General features: G+C 40.9%; 1 protein-coding gene across 3 annotated transcripts in view; it reads right to left on the reverse strand.

The window, feature by feature from the left end:
* SPIDR (scaffold protein involved in DNA repair) overlaps positions 1 to 12,122 on the reverse strand; it is a 545,150-nt gene extending 533,028 nt beyond the window's left edge. The window contains exon 1 of one of the 3 annotated variants that reach the window (XM_054692277.1): positions 12,056 to 12,122. In XM_054692277.1, the coding sequence (XP_054548252.1) occupies positions 12,056 to 12,088 (33 nt within the window). In that variant the 5' untranslated portion in view covers positions 12,089 to 12,122. The remainder of the gene's footprint in view (positions 1 to 12,055) is intronic. The other 2 variants (XM_054692279.1, XM_054692278.1) reach the window with 2 other exon arrangements.
* Positions 12,123 to 22,428: the final 10,306 nt, after the last annotated feature.

The raw sequence follows: 22,428 nt of genomic DNA on the forward strand, positions 1-22,428 counted from the left end.
ATAATAGTCCTGCAATATGTGAACTATTAAGCTAAATTGAGGTACATCCATTCCATGGAATACTTACTGATCAGCGATAAAAATGATCAAACTACTGACATAACAAATACAACAACTTGGAATATTATCTCCTGAGAATTATACTGAGTGACAAAAGAAAAACAATCCCAGTTATAAAATGTATGATTTTATTACTATAACACTTCTAAAATGACAATTTTTTTTAATGATGACAGTTTAGTGATTACCAAAGGGGGTGGGGGGTGGGGCATGGGGAGTTACTGGAAGAGTGTAGGTTCAACTATAAAAGGGAATTTTTTGCTGATGGAATCTGACTGGCAGTAAACAGAAGACACCCTATATGATGAAATTGCATAGAACTAAACATACACATACATACATATGTCTGGGAAATTTTAAATAAGATAGCTGGATTATACTATCGCTAGTATGTACATTCATGTTGAGATTATACTTTAGTTTTGCAAAATGTCAAAATTGGGGCAAAATGCTTAAAGGATACATAAGGTCTCTTGGTATTATCACTTATAACTGTATGTAATTCCATATGTGCCTCAATTTTAAAAAGTGATTACCTCTCAGGGACAAGAACAAGTACAGGAAGGGGTAAGGCAAGGAACTGCTGATTTTCATGAGTAACTTTTTTTATATTATTTTGTTATATCTATGAGTATACATTGCATATATTATTTTGATTAAAAAGGGAATACTTCTTTCCCCCAAATGTAGCATGTATATACGAAGTAGTTAACATAAAGTTTTCAATAAATGTTATCTCTCTCCCTTCCATATTAAGCATAAAATAAGCTCCAGACTAAGATGTCAATACCAAGTATCCCAATTCTGCTTAGTAAATAAATTGTCCAGGCTGGGGCGTCCCTGGTGGTGCAAGGGGTTAAGTCTCAGCACTATGAAGCTATCAGCAGTGCCCGAAACACAAGTTCAATCCCACAACACAAGTTCAATCCCCAGCCAGGGACCTAACCCACATGGCATAGCAGACCTCTCCCATCTCACCCGCTGTTGTCCTCAGCAGTGTATTTCAATTTGCCCATTCTGCTCCCCACTCTGTCTCTGGTGAATCCTCTCACACACACACTCCACCTCTGGACTACACTCCACCTCCTGTATGCATAAATAAAATAAATCTTTAAAATAAACAAATAGATAAATCATCCACTAAGAATACCAAGGGCTAAAACTAGAACCATCCTGGCATTCCTACCAAGATAACAATGAGAAAGGATCTCTCATCATCACTGAACAACTTTAAAATTAAGCCCTTTTTTATATATACCATGGAATATTACTCAGCATTCAAAAAAGATAAACACATGCAATTTGCAGCAACATGGATGGCGCTGGAAGGGATCATGCTCAGCAAAATAAGCCAAAAAGAAAAAGAAAAATACCGGATGGTCTCACTCATAGCAGGAATCTAGAAAACTTAAATAAGGGACCAGGAAAATGAATAACTATAAGAAAGTGACAATCAAAATCAACAAAAACTATGAACCAGAGACACTTTTTGGGGGTTGGGGGGCGGGAGGGGAGGGATTGGGGTCAGAATGGGGGGATTGCAATTGTATGGGGAATATAAAAATAAAATTTATTAATTAAAAAAAAAATAAAAAAATAAAAATAAAATTAAGCCCTATTCCTATTTTAACTTTGGGATGATGTGATGTTCCAAGAAGCAACATCAAATGCAGAGACAATGTAATAGAGCATGTATAGTGTCCTCACATAAATATTCATTATCATGGTGTCATATGATTTGCTTTCACTGAGTACTTGTGTGCTCAGTACCATCTCGGACATTCTCATTTAATTCTCATATCAATGATGCAAAATAGGTTGTAATACCATTTTATAGACAAAGAAACTACAACTTAGAAATGTTAGGTATATTAACCTAGTCAGAAAACTAGCAAGCAACATGTTAAGATGTCTACCCATGTGTAACTAATTCTAGAAATAAAGACTCTAATCACTAATTCTGCATTATCTAATTTTAATAAAAGTGGCTAACTATAACTATTATATGCACCTTCCACACAAAGGAACTAACAGCTGAATGTCAACTGGGTGCTGAGTATCTAAGAGTTCACTGGAACTTTTAAGTCTTAAGCCCACTCATTATATCAGTCACTAGCCCCCTCCTAATCACAATGTCCCCTCCACCATTCTGTACTCTACGGCCAACCACTTTAGTGTTGCCTTCAAGCATTAAGACAACTCACTTTACCTATTACAAAAACACAGAGCTACTGTAAAAAGACCTCAAAATAAGAACAACCTCCTCCATATTCTCTATTACATATTTTCTTTCTATTGGTCAATGCTAGTGAATGTTCTCATTCATTCCCTAGCTTTCTACTTGCATACACACATACACACACCCCCATCAATCACAAACAAGCATAAGTTCTTAACCACAATTCCCTTTATCATTCCATGTAATCATCACAAGCCATCACATCATCCACAAAGTTAAAATAAGCCACAGTAAAAAAAAATCAACAAAATTCCAGCCTACTGAGTTCTCCTTCTTCCCTCCTGGCCCAGAGAAAAAAATGTTCTTATTCTCTAAAACTAACCCTTTTCATCACAGAATCCAATCACTGTAGAAAAGTATAACCCCTAAATTTCTCCAACTGGCTCCTTCCATCCTGCTTCACAAAAGCAAAATAGTTCCTTTTCTTGAAAAAGGAAACACTTTGCATTTGAAAAGTAGTTTTGTGTACACTCAATTCAAACTGACATATAGATTGTATTTAATACCTATCAGGTTCTTGCCATTATGCAGGAAGCAACAGAAATAAAATGTTTCTGTAATGGGTACCCAAAAGATTAGAGGAAGAAGATAAAATTTTGTTTTATTTCTTTCTTTTATGTTCTTACTACTGTAAGCTAAAATCAACAATTAAAGAGCTACCTCTCTCTCAGATCTCAACTAAGGGGTGCCTTGCATAGAAATTGCATCAGCAACAACAAAAAGGTGTTTCTGAGTAAATGAGTAATAGCAAAATGGGCAGACTCCAAGGTTTATGGTGCTACTAAAACTTCCTTCCCAGAAGGTACGGCTCTAAAAAGAGAGGGTAAAATTTAACAATTCCACTTGTTTCCCTCAATACATAGGCAACATCAGTAGATACATAGACCAAACACCTCCCCAGACTTTCTCTGTAAAAAAATCCTGGAAAATGCTAAGTGTTTTCTTTGCAGGCTGTACAAAATTTTTATTGTGAGGGTCAGAATTTGGACAGCTTTCCCAGAGCTATCTGTGGGCTGAACATAGGTTCACTATGCTCAAGTCTCCAGTCTTAATTCTTTTTTTTTAAAAAAAACTTTCAATAAACCTTTTTTTTTTTTTAATTAAGGCATGTTTTTTATTTATTTATTTGTTTGTTTGTTTGTTTTTTTATACAAGCACTGGGTACAGTCAGAAGCGCGGGAGGGTGAGAGAATTCACCAGAGCCAGAGCGGGGAGCAGAGCAGGCAGAAGGACCGAAGTACACTGCTGAGGGGAGCAGCGGGCGGCAGGAGAGGTTTGCGCGCCATGTGGGACCCTCCTCTGGTGGCCGGGAAGCAGCCGGGGATCGAACCGGCACCGCAGAGGCTGCGGGCAGCTTCGCAACCCAGCGCTCAACTGCTGCGCCACCAGGGAGGCCCTCAATAAATCTTTTAAAAAATTTTTTTCAATGTTTTATTTTTGACTGCAGCTGTTTACAGAAATATAGTTGCGAGTCTTAATTCTTTAATAAGTTCATTTACTTTTGCTTAGTTCAAAAGTCAACCATTATACAGTTTTTCTTGGGAAGAGTACAGAGAAGGGGAGAGCGAGAATTCAATCTAAGGACGCAAAAGGCACTGAAAGTAAAAGAAGGATCAGGAAATCTCAAAAAGGTAGTAAAGAAAGTAAGCATCTGCAGTCATTCTTGGTTATTTAGCAAAGAAAGGGAGAAGCCAAAGTATAAAGGAAAAAAGAATATCATATCGCTTTAAGGAGCAGTGAGGGAGGTAAAGTAAGAGGGAGGAAAGAATTAAAATCCTCACAGCCCTTGAGCAACTGACTGCCCTAATCTCTCTGCCTGGGACTTAAATTTCATATCCTAAAATCGGGTCAGAAGGAACCAACTTTCCTTAACTTCCCCATTTTTCACAGCTTCAACTTTTGAGTAGCCATTGATTGCCCCTCTTCATCTTTCAATTTCAGGTGCCTACATTTCCTCTTCCTTCTATAATCCATCAAGTCACTCCCAAAGCTATTCTCAATTCTACCACTTTAGTATATGGTCATATCAACTTTCATCTTACAGGTCCAGAAAGATCTACGTGGCTTATTCAAAGTTGCAAAACTAGTTGCAGAACTGAGACCAGTACCCAAGACTTCTGACTAGTGTATTTTCCCATGTTTCTTCAAACCTAGAATTCTTGCAAGTCTTCTATATTAGTTCCCCCTTTCATTCAGTCATCAGACATTTATAAGGACCTAACCAAGGATCTTACAAGCAATTATGACAGGTGCTCTGGGGGACAAGGAGTGAAGAGACAGTCCCTAATCTTACAAGGGGACAAGAGCATGGATATAAAAACATGAAGTGATAAAAATGATACAAAGTTCCAGAGAAATACAAAATAAAGTTCATTTACAACGATGATTAGGGAGAAGGTTGGATTTAAGATGGTCTTTGACTGATGATTATGTTTCAATAAGAATTGGAAGAAATAGCATTAAATTGGAAGAAATAGCATTAAACATGAGCAAATACCTAGTGCCAAAAGGTATTTGAACATAAAAGTATGGACAGTCACATTATGAAAACTGAATGTTTTGTTTAGGCTTTGAGAGCCTGATAAATGCAAATCATGGCTTCTGCACTTAACTGCTTTGTGACCTTGGGCAAATTATAACCTCTCTGTTGTGCCTCAGTGTCCTCATCCATAAAATAAGACAACAGTAACCGATAGGATTGTTAAAAAAAAATTAAACAAATTAATACATATAAAGTACTTAGGACAGTGTTAAGTCCAAAACAAATTATTACATAGTCAATAAGAAAAAATTATTACCACGGCTGCCGGCGAAGGTCCCACGCAAAAAAAAAATTATTATATAATTATTTATATAGTCAAATTATAGAGTCAATAAGAACAAATTATTATATAGTCAATAAAATGATGCTTACACAGAGGAATAACAATTTAACTAAAGTAATCCCTAAGAGAACATCATCTCAGAAGTTTTAATAGGAGCATGCTACTTGGTACCACATGAACTCTTCAAGCATGAAGCACTTTGGGTCTAACAAAATTCCTGGGGCAAAACTAATGTGGGAGTCAGCCTCCAAGACGGCTCTCTGATTCCTGCCTCTTGGCACTCACATTCTACATACACTGCTCTCACACTGTACCAGGTTGGTTTGCGTGTTGTAGACTAGGACAGAGAGATGGTATATCACTTCTGAGATTATATTACAAAGACCAGGGCCTCTTTCTTAGTTGTTTCCTCGCTCTTGCTCTTGGAATATTGCCATGCTGGGAACAAGGAATCAACACTTTACAACAACCAAGTGGGAGAGGTAGGAAGTGGATCCTCCAGTCTTAATGACCCTTTATGTGATTATAAATTGTGGTAGATTACAACTTGAGATAGAACTACTCACTTGAACCATTACCAGATTGTTTACTGCCAGAAAATTATTGGAAAACAAGCATTTGTTTTAAGCTGCCTCCATTTTGAGATAGTTGTTACATACCAAATGACAACTAATATAACTATTGGAGAGAGAAAAATAGATAACGTCTTAAAAACTGATAGGTTGAAGAGGGTAGATTCCTAAATCAACACACAGCATAAATTCTGTAACAGTGTAATCTAAAGGGGAGGTTCCAAGTTCCCTCTCCTTCCTAATGAAGGGTGGAACTCAGCAATGAGGGAGGCTAAAAGGGACTTGAAAGAGAAGACTTAGAGGGGTTATGTAGAGCACAGAGACATGTGAAAAAGCCAAGCTAACTTCTTAGCCTTGGACTTGCACCAGGGACTTGTGCGACATGGAAAGCGACATTTGGAAGAGATGTGGATGAGAGACCCATGGGGAGGCAGACAATGGCAGCCTTTATCTTGACTTGTACTTGGATTTTGCTCTTTTCACCCCAGACCTGCCTTACCTTTCTGCCCTTTCCGATGGTTCCCTGCCTGAAGTTGCCCTAGACTTTGATCCTCAGTGGCCCTGTTCTGGGCCAAATCTGTTTGGCTGGTCATTTACCCAAGAGGGGATACGTAACTTCGGGTGTTTTACTGGGAAACTATTATCCTTTCTTCTATTCTCTCTATGCACACTAATTCTACTAAAGTTCTTTTCTATTGAAGGTCTTAGGCACTAAGTATGCTTTGCCTTCATATGGCTGATGGCAGAACCCATCTAGAGTATGCAAGTCTGGGGGAGGTCTCAGAGTGCCCCTCAGCCTGCCCACTAATAGTGCCTGATATTAAGCCTTTTTATTGGCTAACATTAGGCTTTTTTTTTTTGACAAAGTACAGATGTCGGAGGATACCCATTTTGAATAAACACATTGCCAGCTATGACACAGCTACTTGCAAAAAACAAGGAAAGTAATTAGGCTGTGCCACCCACAAAGTTTCCTCTTTCAGAAAGCCCTGGATTACCTAGATAACTGATCCACTTCTCCCTTCTGATACCCTAATTCCCCTTCATTGCTTTAAATTAGCCAATAGTGAACCACAAAACCCTAGACACTCCAACCTCATACCCTAATAAAGGTAGACCCCAGGTCTACCACCTGCCTGCCTTCCTCTCCTCCTCTCCCCATCTCTCATCAAGCTTACTATGTTGCCTGTGGGTGTCTCATGTACCCTTCAGGACCTGAGAATAAATCATCTTGTTCCTCAAAGTTCCCTGATGTTTTTTGCTGAAGTGTATCCTGTAACCGTAATTAGAACCACAAGGTCTAGTCCAGTCACAACATTGGCTCTGGTAAAGGGATAAAGTGGGGGAATGTCTGTGAGGGCTTGCTACAAGTAATAGCCTGAACCACTTATCCCTGGCTATGTTGCCAAGTAATGGGTACAGGGCAAGAGATTTGGCTACCTCAAACTGAGTGACATGTCATTGCAATCAAGTTGCATGGGGAGCTCCTTTGTTCCCAATAAGCAGCTGCCTGGACATCTGCTCCAGTTTCAGAACCATCAGTAAATCTCTGGCACCCTCTGGCTGTGGGGGACTGGATTCTCCACAAGGTAACATTTTTCTTACTTCTTCTTCTTGCTCCCTTTATGTGCCCTTTCTTGAAACCTTAGGGTTAGGGTGCTTTGACAACAGGCAACCTAGGGTCTGCTTGGATGTACAGTTATAATAGACACCCATGATAAGACAGGTTAAAAGATTAGTACCCCGAGTCTAATGTACTCAAAGTGAGTGGGATGCCCCCATCTCTCCTCCCTTTACGCACTGGTTGAGACCATAGACATCTACAGTAAAGGCAGACTGAAACCCCAACTTTCTAGAACACTGGCTAGATATCCAGAAGGGCGGGTCAAACTAGTGATGGCATAAAACCCTGACCAGAGCTTGGTATACTGAAAATTCATGGGACGCACAGTCACAGGGAGAAATGGTCACACCTCAGCGTGTATGTAAATCAATAGAAGAGTTCTAAAACATATAAAACCTCTTAATGCCTAATATATTCTAGTTTAATATTATTGGTCAATTTTGATTATTCTACAATACGTATATCACAACAGTGAGCAAACATCCTTGTGTATTGCTTTATAAACAGATTTAAACCTTTTTTTATTTACAGAGGTAACTTACTAAATTTCGTTTTCAGAACAATCACAGAAGATTGATAGTATGGAAAAATAAAGATTTGCCATGGAACTGAAAAAAAGTACAGAGACTATAAAAAAACTGGACTTAGGAAAATTGGTTAACAAAATATTGAGATCTGCTACATGAGACTCAATAATTGAGAAATAATACAATTTTATAACTTTTTGAAATTAATTTGTAACATTTTGCTTTTTATTTTCAGAAAATATCTCCTTGAGCTGTATTCATCTTTTGTGAGCAGAACTTGAAACATATGCATTTCTCTCTCCCATCCCAAAATGTGAACTTTTAATACATGTGTATTTATTGTGGCAATGTGTTATTTTACATAAATCCAATAAGACTTCCCTTTTTCCTCTGTAATAGAATAGTCAAAGTCTGAGGCTTTGATTGGATTTAGCAATTAAGAGCCCTCAGGAAAAAGACAGCTTGATACCTTGTTTTCAAGTTTCCAGGTCTATCAGGAAAAGGACAAGGAAAGTCATCTCTTGGCATATCTTGAGGAGTAACTTACCCAAAGAAACAGGGTCTAAGAGTGAGACCTTGGCACAATCCACTGCCCTGAGTCGCTGAGTGTTAAGACCTCAATCTGAAATTCCTTGTGTAAATTCTAACTAAAGGGAGATTTTCATTAAAATTATGTACTTATATTTTACTTTTGTTGTATTCATGCACAACTAGCCAAGTTTAGTAAAACTAGGCTTAACTTGTAAATGAGTTTTGCTGCAATTATTTGGTAGAGCTAGAGTGCGGGTGGAGAGATATTATGCTTCAGTAACATTTTTTTGGATATCAATTTCTCGTCTTTTTATTTTACATGTTGTGTTTTAACTGTAAATTGAACCGGTTATCTTTCTAAATGTCTAGCTTGCTTCTTTAGAAATCTTTTGAACTGGGGTCTCCCTGGTGGTTCAAAGGGTTGAGACGCAGCCTGTGGAGCTGACTGCAGCCACTGCAGCACGGGTTCAATCCCTAGCCAGGGAGCTACCCACATGGCACTGCAGACTTCTCCTGTCTTGCCCGCTGCTCCCCTCAGCAGTGTATGTCAGTCTATCTGCCTGTTCTGTTTCCCACTCTGTCTCTGATGAATCCTCTCATCCCCTTCCACACGCCTCTGGCCTGTACCCCAGTTCTTGTATGCATAAATAAATAAATCTTTAAAAAAAATCTTTTGAACTGAATTACTGAAAACTGAAACTTTTCTACAAGATGGATAAATGGCTGTAAAGTGTGGTCTGCCAATGTTTAAAATGGTTTCAAGCCACAGGCAAATGAGTTATGAACTTTGTCATCCCACATCACAGTTCAAATCCTGCCTATTTAACCTGTTGACAAAGTTTATATCTTCCAGGTTCTAATAGTTCCACACTAAATGGATGTTGACACAAGGTTTCCAACCCATCCATACCTAGGATTGTTAGAGGGGAAGGATGTCCTGAATAAACTCCACAAATAGGTTTTATGAACTACACACCCCACTCCAGGCCAAAGATATCCAAGACACCAAGAACTACAAATCTCATAATGTCATCAGCACTAAAGGGAGGATTACTGGAAACTGAGGGTGGAGTTAAGCAGCCAGGTCTGGTATATAAAAAGACATATGGGCTTTCAGGGGTCTCTTAGTTTTTCACCGGTTCTCAGCGTGCTATTGGGATTCCAGCTCAGTGGAACTGGTAGGACACATTCACAAATTTATCTCCCTCTCTTTCTTCCTGAGTTATTAATTTCTTCATTTCCCCTTCTTTTGTAAATAAACCCTTTATTAACCTTTTTGTGTGTACCTGCAGTTGAGTATATTGTAAGTGCACCGGTGAGGACCCACAGTCAGACATTCCATTTCATATCAGGGTTGCCCTGTGACAGGATGGCAACCATTGCTACCATTTGCTAAAACAGTGAGATATTTTCACTCTTCAATGACTTAAGGACAACAACCCTAGCCAACAGGAAGTAACTACAGAAGATGAGACCATCGTTTAAAATTTCCTTAAGAGGTTATGGAAATTTCCTTAAGAGGTTAAGGAACAACATGGGCCTCCCTGGTGGCACAAGACAGTGCTATCAAGCTATCGCCAGCCACCGCAGCACGAGTTTGATTCCCTGGCTAGCCAGGGAGGTGACCCATGTGGCACAGCAGACCTGTCCTGCCTTGCCCGCTGCTCCCCTCAGCAGTGTATTTCAATACATCTGCATGTTCTGCTCCCAACTCGGTCTCTGGTGAATCCTCTCACAAACCCCCACCTCTGTCCTATACCCCAGCTCTTTAATGCATAAATAAATCTTTAACAAAAAAAGAGCATAAACAATGATATAAAAATATGTAAATAAAATAAAATAAATAAATATAGCTTGAGAATGGCACACACACAAAAATCTCTTTAAGATTAAGAAGTTAAAATATCTCAGGTGGGAATGAGATGGGCCGCCTCACCAACCCCGCCAATTGTACCCGTAACTGCAATTGGTCTACCCACAGACTTAACTGGCAACAGTTTCAGGTTAAATAAATTGCAAGTCAAAAGGACAAGAGGTACAGCGAGTCCTATTTGAACAAGTAGACCGAATGGAGCTCTGTCCCAAAAACCTGTCCAAATAATCTGACCCAAACACTAACATTACGGTGCATACTAGACAAAAAGTGTCAGATCTTGACCAATGATTGCCTCACAATTCCTGGAAGGAGAAAGCTAAGAGCCTACATGTACAATTATTCCAAAAACCAGTTTGCCACGGTGTAGCCCAACCCAGAACAAAAAATGATGCTCCCTTTGAGAACCTGGTTGAATTCTCCTTTCCATCATTCGTTTCCTCGTGCATGAATCTGTAATGAAGGCTTGCCTGCTTCCTGCTTCAACTACACTTAGCACTGGTTGATGAAGACTTTTCCCAAAGGTCAAAGGGCCCACTCTTTTGGGCAAGGGCCTGTAACTAGAGTCTAGTGGACTAATGGTGAGAGGGTGAAAGAATGGTGATTTTATGATACACTGAGCCCAAGGGAAAGGTCAAATACAGATCTGTAGGTCATCTATACAGCAGAGACAGCTACAGCTAACATCGATGTATGAGACTGCCCAGAATAAACTTATAAAGTGAGAGGAAGCATGAGGTAAATTACTATTACTAGATGAGTTATTGCAAGATAAGAAGAAAATCAAAATAGCAACATCCAATGACGTTACCACCTGCCCAAAAGCAGGTGGTAAATGTAAAAGGTTACAGTGACCAGGTAAATAACTATTATTGAACAATTTCATATATTTCCTTCATTCTCTTACCAAACTTTAATATTTCTGAAATGAAGTATCTTAGATAAGTCTGATTGATACTGTCTGATAATCAATGATATCCTAGAAGCAAAAAAAAAACCCAAGGTAGCGATAAGGAAGCTCAACCAATATATGTCAACTTTTTTTTTCCAGGAAACTTGGCTTTAAAAGGAAGGAGTCAAGAAAGGAGGAACTGTGTTCCTTTTTTAAAGTTTGTTAGTATAATGAAAAAGGCATATTTGTAAGCCAGAAACCTAGAAAGAGCTTTAAAAATGTGAAGGATGTAAGAGTGGTAGACACTAATATAACGAACTTTGCAGCAGTTAGCTTCAGACTCCTCTCCCACTGAGGCAGAAGATGATTCAGAAAAGACTGGTGTATAAAAGAAAGTGAAGCCACAGAGATTGGGGGGAAATGACAGTCGTTCCAATTTCCTTTGCTGTCTTGGTATGTATCAGGATAGTCAAAAGAGACAGCTGCCAAACAACATGTCACGTCTCACATGCTCGGTGAGACTCAATTCTAGTCACCCATTTTGGCCACCGCTGGGAGGTGACCCCCGGCCCCTCTCTCTTCCCAGGAAGTTCTCCGCTCTGCTCCTCAGCGGGCTTCTCTCCCTGACCTCCAAGGGCCCCAGGACTAGTCCGCACACCTGGACAGAACACCTGCCTTGAGGGCCGACTCTGGCCCCGCACCTGCCCACAGACTTAACCAGCAACAGCTTCAGAAGGGAGCCGCACCCGCACAGCGCCCGCCTCTTGACCCAGTCCACCCCGGGGAGGCCCGCCCGCCGACGGGGAGAACGGAGCCGAACAGGCCGGCCGGGCCCCGGGTTGCAGGGGGACCTGAGGAGACAGCGCGCGCAGAGCGTGCCCGGCCGGGAGCACACCCGCCCCCACAGCCTACCTTCGGGCCTCCGCCGCGGCGCCCGCCAGACATGGCCCGGCGCGCCGCCTCCTCCGGGCGCGGGAAGGCCGGGCTCCGCCTCGCCGGCCCCACGCGCGGCGCCGCGCACTGCAATTGGCGGGTGCCCGGGAGAGGGGCGGGGCTTCCCGGGAAAAAAACGTCCACACGCTCTAAACGGCGCCGCGGGCTGCAAAGCACCGGCGCGCGGGCGAGGGGCGGGGTCCTCGGGAAAACCGCCCGCTCAGTCTCAACTGTGCGCCGCGCGCAGCAACGGGCGGGCGCGGGGCGGCCTCTCCTGGATACGCCGCCTGGCAGCGCCGCGCCCACGAAGGCGCGCTGCGATTGGAGGCCTCTCTGGAGGGAGGTGGGCTCCGCTGCCATTCCGCCTTTCCCGGGCTGCAAGTAAGCGGCCTGGGTGGGTTTGGGGGCCGGGCGTACCGCGCCCGCGAGCTACTTCGATGTAGCGAAACTTGGTGCGCTGGTCACCCCCTTCCTCCGGGGCCAGCGCTCCGGAAGGGGCGTTCCGGCCAGATCGCTTCGCTGGCTTGCTGCTTCTGCAGAGGACCTGCTGGTTCGTGCCTCAGGCGAGGTCAGCCTCCTATTTTTTTAAACAAAGCTGTTCTGTGGTCTGTTTGGTCAGGCAGCGGTTGACCTTAAATAAAAATAAAACGAAAGCCGGAAGGAGGCTCTGAACTCAATGATCACTAGCTAAGGAAGCGCAGCTGTTGACTGCCTGCGAAAGGGGTGTTGTTTTCACCATTTAGAGTTCTGGTATAAGTATCCAGAGCAGAAACTTCTCAAACATAAGAGATCAAAATCAAGAGAATGTCTTAAAAACAGATGGCAGAAATTGGATTGGTAGGTGGGCACTGGAACTAGAAAACTTGTATTTCTGAAACAGTGCGATAAAGGTGCTATAGCAGTTAAAGGACAGTGCTCAGTAGAGGATTGGTCACTGCCTGTGGATTCTCACCCATTCACACAATTGCAAGGCCTTTGAGGCTCAGAGAACAATGGGGTATGTTAAACAAACAGGAAACAGTTTCTAAGGCCAAAGGTGGGCAGCTATCTCACCCCAGATAGTCTCCACAGTGTCCAGGAGCCCCAAACAAGAGTCCACTCATTCAAGATAGTGATGTCGCATCAACAAGGGCCTGGAGTTCGTGGCATACAGCAAATAGTGGGTAAGGAGCTAACTCACTGCAACTAGAGGCGCTCACGGGTGGGGGTCACTGAGTTGACACTGCAGCAGCCCACAGCAACAGTCTGACAGGCTGGACAGCACCAGAGGCAACAGCCAACTGTTGCTGGCTCACACCAACAAGAAACAGCTCTTTGAGACACCAGGGCTGGGGCCCTGGTGCTCCTTTTGGGTGATGTTAGAGGCAGGGTCAGGGGAAGTTACAGCTACCAGATCTCTGTGAAGTTCTTCATCTTCTCTTCTTCAGAGGTCACCTGCTAATCCTTTTTCTTTCTTTGGAGACCAGTTACAGGATTATCTTAAGATGGCTTCTGCCCTGCCTTATATCTTCTTTCAGGGTCCCCCACCCTACGAGCCTGAGTGGACCCTTTGAAATCCTAAGTGACCAGTTGGGCCATTTAGGACCAATCAGCCCTTTTTTATTCTTTATCTGAATAATTAATTAATGCCCTAATTGAACCTGATTGGTTCATTTAGCTCACACCTGATTGGTCCATTCTGTTGCTGGTGGACTGTGAGGAACCACAGACAGAGCTGGCCTCAGTGGGGCACCTGGTGCCCCTTCAGTTGGACTGGGTATAACCACATACAAGGGGGAATGGGAGGCCTGCAGCTCTACTGGGACAGGAGTCCCAACTACAGCAACGTAGGCTTTACTGGGAGCCTGCCATGTTTGCCTGGGATTCCACTGACCTCTCTACTGCCTGTGGCTGGCCCAGTGGGGTCCCCATGCTCCTCCCTGCAGCCTTGAACCAAGAGCTATGGGGCTTTCGTTGCCTCCCATGCTAGAGATTGCACCAGTGCAGGGCAACCTTGCCACTGCAGCCCCAATGGAAATGATGCCCTGGGGCACCAGAGCAGGAGAACCAGGAGTGATAGTGAAAACCACTCTTTCTAACTCACTCTTTCTAAAATATAGAAAATCAAGTCACCTGAGCCCCAGTGGAGCCACTGGTAGCATGTGGTAAAATGCCAACCACCCACTGCTGCCTGCACTGCCCACAGCAGCTTCTGGGCCCAGGCACTGGAGCCTTGAGATGGAATGGCTCTGGCACTCAAACCTGGCTTACTAAATTGGGCCTCCATATAGCTACCCTGCAGCCTCCCTGCTGAAGGACAACTTGGGTGCCGCCCAGAGGCAACACTCTAGGTGGCCACGCCCTGCCGCCACTAGAGGAGCTTTAGGGGCTCCAGGACTCAAACCTGGCTGACGCTGAGGGAAGGACTGCCTGCAGGCAGTTTGCTCCAGACACTAGTGGAAATACCCCACTCCTGCCACTGATGCCACTCAGCAGCCTCCAGGTGCCACCATCCAGGCAGTGGGCTGTGACAAAGTCACTCATGTCCCATAGCTTGTGCTTGTGGGGATCAGGTTTCATCTCTGACAAGTTCCCAGATGATGTTATTGCTGCAGGTCCCATAACTCATTTTGAGAACTAGAGGTAGTGACCACCCCTTAAAGCCACCCCACAAGGGAATATACTTAAGTCTCTCAACACTGCCAGTAATAGAGTCAAAATGAAATTCAATGGGAAGTAAAATCTCAAGTAGTTTGCAAAGCCTAACTGGGGTGGGGTAAGATTCCATAATAAAGATGTAGAAAAAACTAAAATGCTGATTTTGTTGTGGAGGGAGCTAAACTTCCTCTTTTAGATACTTCAGTGGGAAAATAATTAAATTGACAAAAGAGAAATTATGAAAAGACAAACTTCAATTACCTGTGGACTGAGGACCAGATGTAGAATAATGAAACCTAACCATATAGTCACTCCAAAGAGATTATATAGTCACTGCAAAGGAGGCAATACATTCAGGAGTGAAAAATAGAACAAAGAATCTTGCAATTTAAAGAAAAATGAATTTTGAAGGACTTACTCTAAATATCCATCAAAAACATCTTGTAAGACCAAACTGATAATGTATAGGATGGATCTTAGGGGGATGGGAGAGTTGGGAAAGCAGTTGGGTAGGACATATGTTCTTACTAGACTGTCTTTTCCTAGGTTAACCCTCAACATTCAACTCTGAAAATACAGTTTTTCTTTTCCTTTATATAGTGGTGGTTATTTTTTCAATGTATACAATAATCATAATAGCAATAATATATACCTAAGTTAATGAATTTTTCTTTCATTTTTGGAGAATGGACATTTGTGACTTTAGGCACAGGATAATGAAAGAATAGGGTCTAGCTAGGACAGAAAGATTGAAAAGAGATATATTGCAAAACAATGTATACTTACAAATATTTTAAAATTAAAAGTACTATCAAAGCAAAAGACCAAACTCATTTCTGTCATACTTTTGAGCATACACCTCAGAATTCTTTCCTCCTCCCCAGGTTGACACTTTAATTTTTTTTTTTTACAAGAGCTGGGGTACAGGCCAGAGGCGTGGGAGGGTGAGAGGATTCACCGGAGACAGAGTGGGGAGCAGAACAGGCAGACTGACTGAAATACACTGCCGAGGGGAGCAGCGGGTGAGACAGGAGAGGTCTGCCGCACCATGTGGGTAGCTCCCTGACCGGCCAGGAATCGAACTGGCACTGCAGAGGCTGCGGACAGCTTCACAGCACTGCATTCAACCCACTGCACCACTGGGGAAGCCCAGGTTGACACTTTTTAATTTGTTTAAATTGCTGGGACCAAAGACAGGTTGTTAGAGTATGTACCTAAGAGGCACTTTGATTAAGAGACACTTTGATTTGCAGTTCCCTGGTGATACGTGATGGTGAGTATTTTTCCATGTGCCTGCTGATCATCTGTATGTCTTCTTTGAAGAAGTGTCTGTTTAGCTCTTCTGACCATTTTTGATAGGTTATTTTCTTGTTGAATTGTGAGTTCTTTGTAAATCTTGGAAATTAAACCCTCATCTATGAGCAAATACATTCTCCAACTAAATAAGATACTTTTCATTTTTACCATTGTTTTGCTATGCAAAAGCTTTAAAATTTGGTGTAGTACCATTTGTTTATTTTTACATTTGTTTCCCTTGCCTTTTGAGTCAAAACCCCAGATATATCACTGAAGCATATGATGTTGATTATTTTGCCTTTATTTTCTTCTATGCTTTTTATGGTTGCAGGTCTTCAATCCAAATCTTAATTTTGATTTAATTTTTGTGCATACTTAGATGGTGGTCTAGTTTCAACCTTTTTATTATAGCTGTACAGTTTTCCCGACACCACCTGTTCAAGAGACTTTCCTTTCTTTATTGTATATACTTGGCACCTTTGTGATAAATTAACTGTCCATAGAAGTAGGGGATTATTTCTGGGCTCTTGGTCTCATTCTATTCCTCTGTGTGTCTACTTTATTCTAGCACCATACTGTTTTGATAATAATAGCTTTGTAATATATCTTTATTGGGTAATTTGTTACCACATTTTGTAATATATTTTAAAGTCTGGGGATTTGACCCCCTTCATTCTTTTTTGTCATGGTTGTTTTAACTATTCAGGGTATTTTTTGCTCCCATATAAATTTCAGAAACAGTGCTGAACTCCACTACTACTACTGTATTGCTAGTTTAGACTTGCCTTATGTATTTTGATGCTTCTTAATTTGTTACACCTAAACTGATGACCGGTATGTCTTCCTGATGTATTGATATTTTCATCATTAGATCACATCCATCCCTGTTTGTTCGTACCATTTTTATCTGAAAATCTATTTTATCTGATGTATATGGCTGTCTCTGACTCTTTGGGGTCCCATTTATTGTAGTATTTTTCACAATGATTTGCTTTGAGTCTGTGTTTATCTTTGAAGCTCAAATGGGTCTTTTGGAGAAAGCAGAAAGTTGTTAATTGTTTTTTTTTTGGTTTTTTTTTGTTTTTTTGCTCCAACCAGTCACTTGGTACCTTTTGATTGGGGCATTCAGTGAATTTATATTAAGGGTGATTATTGATATATGAGGATTTGCTACTACCATCATGTCTTTAGTTTTCTGGTCTATATAATTTCTTGTTCATTTTTTTTTTTCCGTAGATTTTATTCTCCTTGACTTAGATAGGAAAGCACATGACAGCATTTCTTCTGATGGAAGTTTCTCTGCAATCTTTACCAGCTTCTGTATTTCTGGGAAGGTTTTATTACTCTCTCATATCTGATAGGAAGTCTTGCAGGACATAGTATTGTTGGATGGCAGTTTTTATCTTCAAATAGTTTTAATACTTATTTCATTCTATACTTGCCTGTTGGATTTCTTGTGAAAAGTCTGGTGTCACCCTAATGGAAGTATTTTTGTAAGTACAATCTCCCCCTGCAGTTGCCTTCAATATTTTCTTTTCTTGAATTCTTTCCTAACTTGTCTACCTCTTTCCTTTGTCCCAGTTTCCTTATCCCTCTCACCCCTTTGTAAATAAATCATGTTTTTTGTTGCACCCTGAACCTGAGTGATAGCCTGCAATGGCAGTTGAAAGAGCATAGGTGATGACCCACCAACCATGATATTTGCCTTCAGTTTTGCATAATTTCAGTTATTTCAGATACATTCTATATATGAGTAAAGAAAGACCTTAGGAAATAAAATCTATTATAAGTAATTGACTTTGTTCATCAGAAATTCTTTATGATGGTGTGGCAAAGTCTTCAGGGTCTCCTTTTAGAGTGGCCCAGGGGGTGGAGTCTATGCAATGACAGTGTTAATGATCAGAACTATGGTAGTGGTGTCAGGAAAGTAGGTTGCAGGCTTGAGGATGTATCGCATAGCAAATATCGTTGATATCATGACTCAGACCTCTGTAGATTATCTTATTTTTCTGTTGTTCCCAACCTTCGGTAATTTTCTTCAATGCTGTCAATACTTTGATTAGGATAAACTAGATTATCTATCTAGATTAGGACTTAGAATATTGGGCTTCTGATTTGGACTCCACAAAACAGAGAGTTTTGTTATTGTTGCATCCATTAGATCATTTTACTATTTTTTTGCCTTGCTGTCAATTTTATATCTTCAGTCAGGCCTCCATATGCTGCTTCAGATATAGCCTCATTAAAACATTAATCTGTCATCATCACTTAAATGTGGGAAGAAAGCTAATATCCCTCTATTCTTATAAGTCCATAGCTGTAAAGTAATAAAATTGACACCATAGAAATTAGCAGGTGAAAAGACAGATTTAATTAAATGCATGTAGGAGCACATAGAAATAAGCATTCTTTCTTGTCATTCCAGTGAGAATATATAATCTCTGGAAAAGGGGCAATAATTTTAGGAGGAAACACTGAATAAAGAATTTTACAATTTAATGAAAAGGGAATTTTGCAGGTTCGCCCTACACATGCATCAAAAACAAACCTTGCAAGTCCTAGGCTGGAGTGATAAAGCTATCTCCCACCTTCCAAACCAATGGGAATTTCCTATTTTGAGGAAGATTGTAGGAAAAACAATATGCTTGGATCTTCTATCTCTTAATCATGAATGCCAGGTAAGGAAATCCTCTGGCAGTCTATCTTTGCTCCCAACAAATGTCTGAAAAATTTTTCAAACTAAACTATTTTCTTTCCCCCAAAATAGCTTCTTTTCAGAATTTTCCTTCTCAGTAGTAACAATGACATCCACCCAGTAGCTCCTGATGAAATATGGGAATTTTCATAAATACGGTTCTCTGTCTTGTTAAAGTCCTGTCTGTTCCTACTCCTGTACATAAATCACACTTTATCAACAGTTTCTCCAGTGCCACTTCCACATTCGAAGGCATTAATAGTTATTTTTAAAGATTTATTTATTTATGCATACAAGAACTGGGGTACACGTCAGAGATGCAGAAGTGTGAGAGTATTCACCAGAGACAGCGTGAGGAACAGAACAGGCAGACTGAAATACACTGCTGAGGGGAGCAGCGGGTGAGTCTGGAGAGGTCTGCTGCGCCATGTGGGTTGCTCCCTGGCCAGCCTGCGATCGAACCTGTGCTGCAGAAGCTGCAGATTGCTTCATAGTGCTGTGCTTAACCCCTTGAACCACAAGGAAGGCCCGCCATTAATGCTTTTTACACAAACTATCAAGTAGCATCTTAACCAGTGTCCTGTCTCGGTTCTTCTGAGGGTAGGTGGTAGAACAAAATAATATCAAACAGATTAGGAGGAGAAAAGACAAAAATTCAATAACACATATATGGATAATTTACATGAATATAAAGTTGTAAAGTGAAATAGGATAAATCAGTTATAGATAAACTTGTGTTTAAGAACCTGAGGCATCAAAGAGAGAGAAGATAGGATGATGCACATTACAAGGAGGGGATGACCTCATCCTTTTACTCTCAGAGCAAAAAGTTGAGTTTCTCAGACATGGAGGACATGTTCACTAATAAATCTAGACCTGCACAATTCTCTCCAAACTACATTCTTATGTCATAAAATGGGCAAGCAGTAATTGTTTTCCTTGTTTAGCAAAAATGGGCAAATGACTAAGACAAGGACAAATTTTCTCTTAGCGTCCACATTTCTCAATGCTCTTAAGTTAAAATAACCTATATTCTTTAAGTAAGGGTAAACACACGTGTTCTTGATTGACATTTGGCTACCCATAGAAGGTGACACTTATTGGAAGAGGCCTACTCAAGGCATATTGAAGAAAGTCTATCTCATCTTTTGGGGGAGACCATCCCACACCAATATTCTCAATCTACTCTTGCCCCTCATCCACCATACATGTACAATTCATTTTCCACACAGACATTCCAACAATGTATATGCTCTGTATGTTAGCTTTTCTTTCAGTTGGTGAATCTATCTCAGACCTCAGGATCCATGCATTTGTTCTTTCCTTTGCATGAATGGCTCTGGCTTCCCTCACCAGCACCAATTTGCATACAGCTATTGAAAATTGTTGAAGCTAAATGATGGGTACATAGATGTCTACCATATTACTTATTATATATTTGTATATGTTTTCAAAGTCAACTTAAAAATTTTTTAATTGAGATTTAAAAACAACAATAAAGAGCCTGAATAAAGTAATCCTGACAAAAATGAATGGTTGTACGCCAATCCCATACCTCAAATTATAAGATATAAGAGCAAAACAGCCTGGTATTGAAATAGAAAAACAGACAATTGGAATAGAACCAAGACCCCAGAAATAAACCCACACTTATATGACAGTTAATCTATGACTAAGGAGGCAAGAGTATATATTGGAGAAAGGAAAGGGTTTTTTTTTTTTGCCTTCTTTCCTTTCCTTCCCTTTTTTCTAAAGTTTATTTTATTTTACCTGTACCTTACATCATTCTTCCTTTTTGTACAATGCATGCTTTCTCCTCTCAGGTGTAGTCCCCAACAAATTTTTACCACCAATTTCACCTGCACCATCACCATAGTCCTTTGTGTAAGAACACATTCCCTCCACTATTTTGATCCCTTTCCCTCCCTTTCCCCTGCAGAGTGTCTTTGATTAATAGTTGCCTGTTAATTTTTGTTTTTTAAATTTATTATAATTTTTTTCCTGGTCCCTTATGTAGATCCCCTATTTTCCTCCTATAAGTGAAACCATATGATATTTTTCATTTTCCTTCAGGATTATTTCACTAAGCATAATTGCTGCAGGAGGCCTTGTAGCCCCAGCCAGATAAACTACTGGCAAGCAGCGAAGTCAAAGGGCCTCACACCGTGGGGCCGAAGTTAAAGGGCCTCACACCGTGGGGCCGAAGATTCCTTGTGCCTCACACCGTGGGGCTGAAGATCTAACATCTCTTCACTTTTTGTTCTTGGTCATAAAAGGAGAAAAATTTCCCAAAAGGTACATCAGGCACTACATCATATACATCAATATACAGTAAATAAACGGCACGGAAAATTATTTCTTAAAAACTAATTATTAAACAATTTGGCCCACTTGACAATGGGAGATGGTTTATTAAACATGCCTGACAAGCATTACAATACAACTATTATTGTAAGTTCTTTTTTGCCTTCCCTTGCAGTTTTTTGGGAAAGTTTTTAAATGAAACTATTTGAGTTAAGAAATTTCTAGGTAGAGAAAGTTCTGATAGCTGAGTAGCAGCCAGCCCCTGGTGTGAAGGCCATGAGAATAAGAAAAGTTCTTTCTTTGCTTAAGCTTTAGCTGATGGGAATGTTCTGGTAACTATCAATAGTGTTAGGTTATTGTTTAGCTGAAACAATGAATTTTAGTGTAAGACTTAGTTTTTTATTGCCTTCTTGCTGAGAGCACAAAAAAGAGATGCGCTAATTGTTTCTGCTTTGTTTCTATGAACTTGATAATGTAATCTCAATGCTTGCAAAAAACGTATAAATAAAGAACCTGCTGAGCCTTTCGGGCAGAAGATACTAACACCTCACCAAGTGTCAGTGTCTTCTCATTCCCTTCCCCTCAGTCCCTAAGTTTCAGATCATTCGTATTCGCCGATGCGGTCTCATCCTTTCAGGAACCCTGACACGACATTTTGCCGGAGGCTGGTCCCCGACAAGTGGTGCCCGAAGCAGAGACTTGAAAGGTAAGATTTCTTTCCCGTGCGGGGACGGCTAGGATATGCTCCATAGGGTAGGGCGCATACCCGCCTGTAGAGGAAGCAGGTTTGGGGGAGCAGTAAGTCAGAACCGTAATAAGGCGAGTGAGTGTCTTATCGTTGAGAAGCAATGGGCCATACTGAGTCTAAGGAAAAAGGACTCTTTATTGATATAATTAAGTACCAACACATAATCCCTTCCAGCTCCATCCATGTTGCTGTGAATGGCATGAGTTTGTCTTTTTGGATTGCTGAATAGTATTCCACTATGTATATGTACCATATCGTCTTGATCCAGTATTCTATTTGGGGGCATTTGGGTTGTTTCCATATCTCACCTATTGTAAATAGTGCTGCAATAAACATAGGGGTACAGGTATTCTTCTGAATTAATGTTTTTGTGTCCTTTGGATAGATTCCTAGGAGTGGAATTCCTGGGTCATGTGGAAGCTCCATTTTTAGTAGCTTGAGGAACCTCCGCACAGCTTTCCATAGTGGTTGAAACAGTTTGCATTCCTACCAGCAGTGTGGGAGAGTATCTTTTTCACCACATCTTCACCAACATTTTTTGGTGCCTGTTTTCTTAATATATGACAATCTTGCTGGTGTAAGGTGGTAGCTCATTGTGGTTTTGATTTATATTACCCTGACTACAAGTGATGTTGAACATTTTTTCATATGTCTGTTGGTAATTTGTATTTC

This window comes from Talpa occidentalis, unplaced genomic scaffold (genome assembly GCF_014898055.3).
Source record: "Talpa occidentalis isolate TD23 unplaced genomic scaffold, MPIMG_talOcc4v2.1, whole genome shotgun sequence".
In the NCBI taxonomy this organism is placed as follows: domain Eukaryota; kingdom Metazoa; phylum Chordata; class Mammalia; order Eulipotyphla; family Talpidae; genus Talpa; species Talpa occidentalis.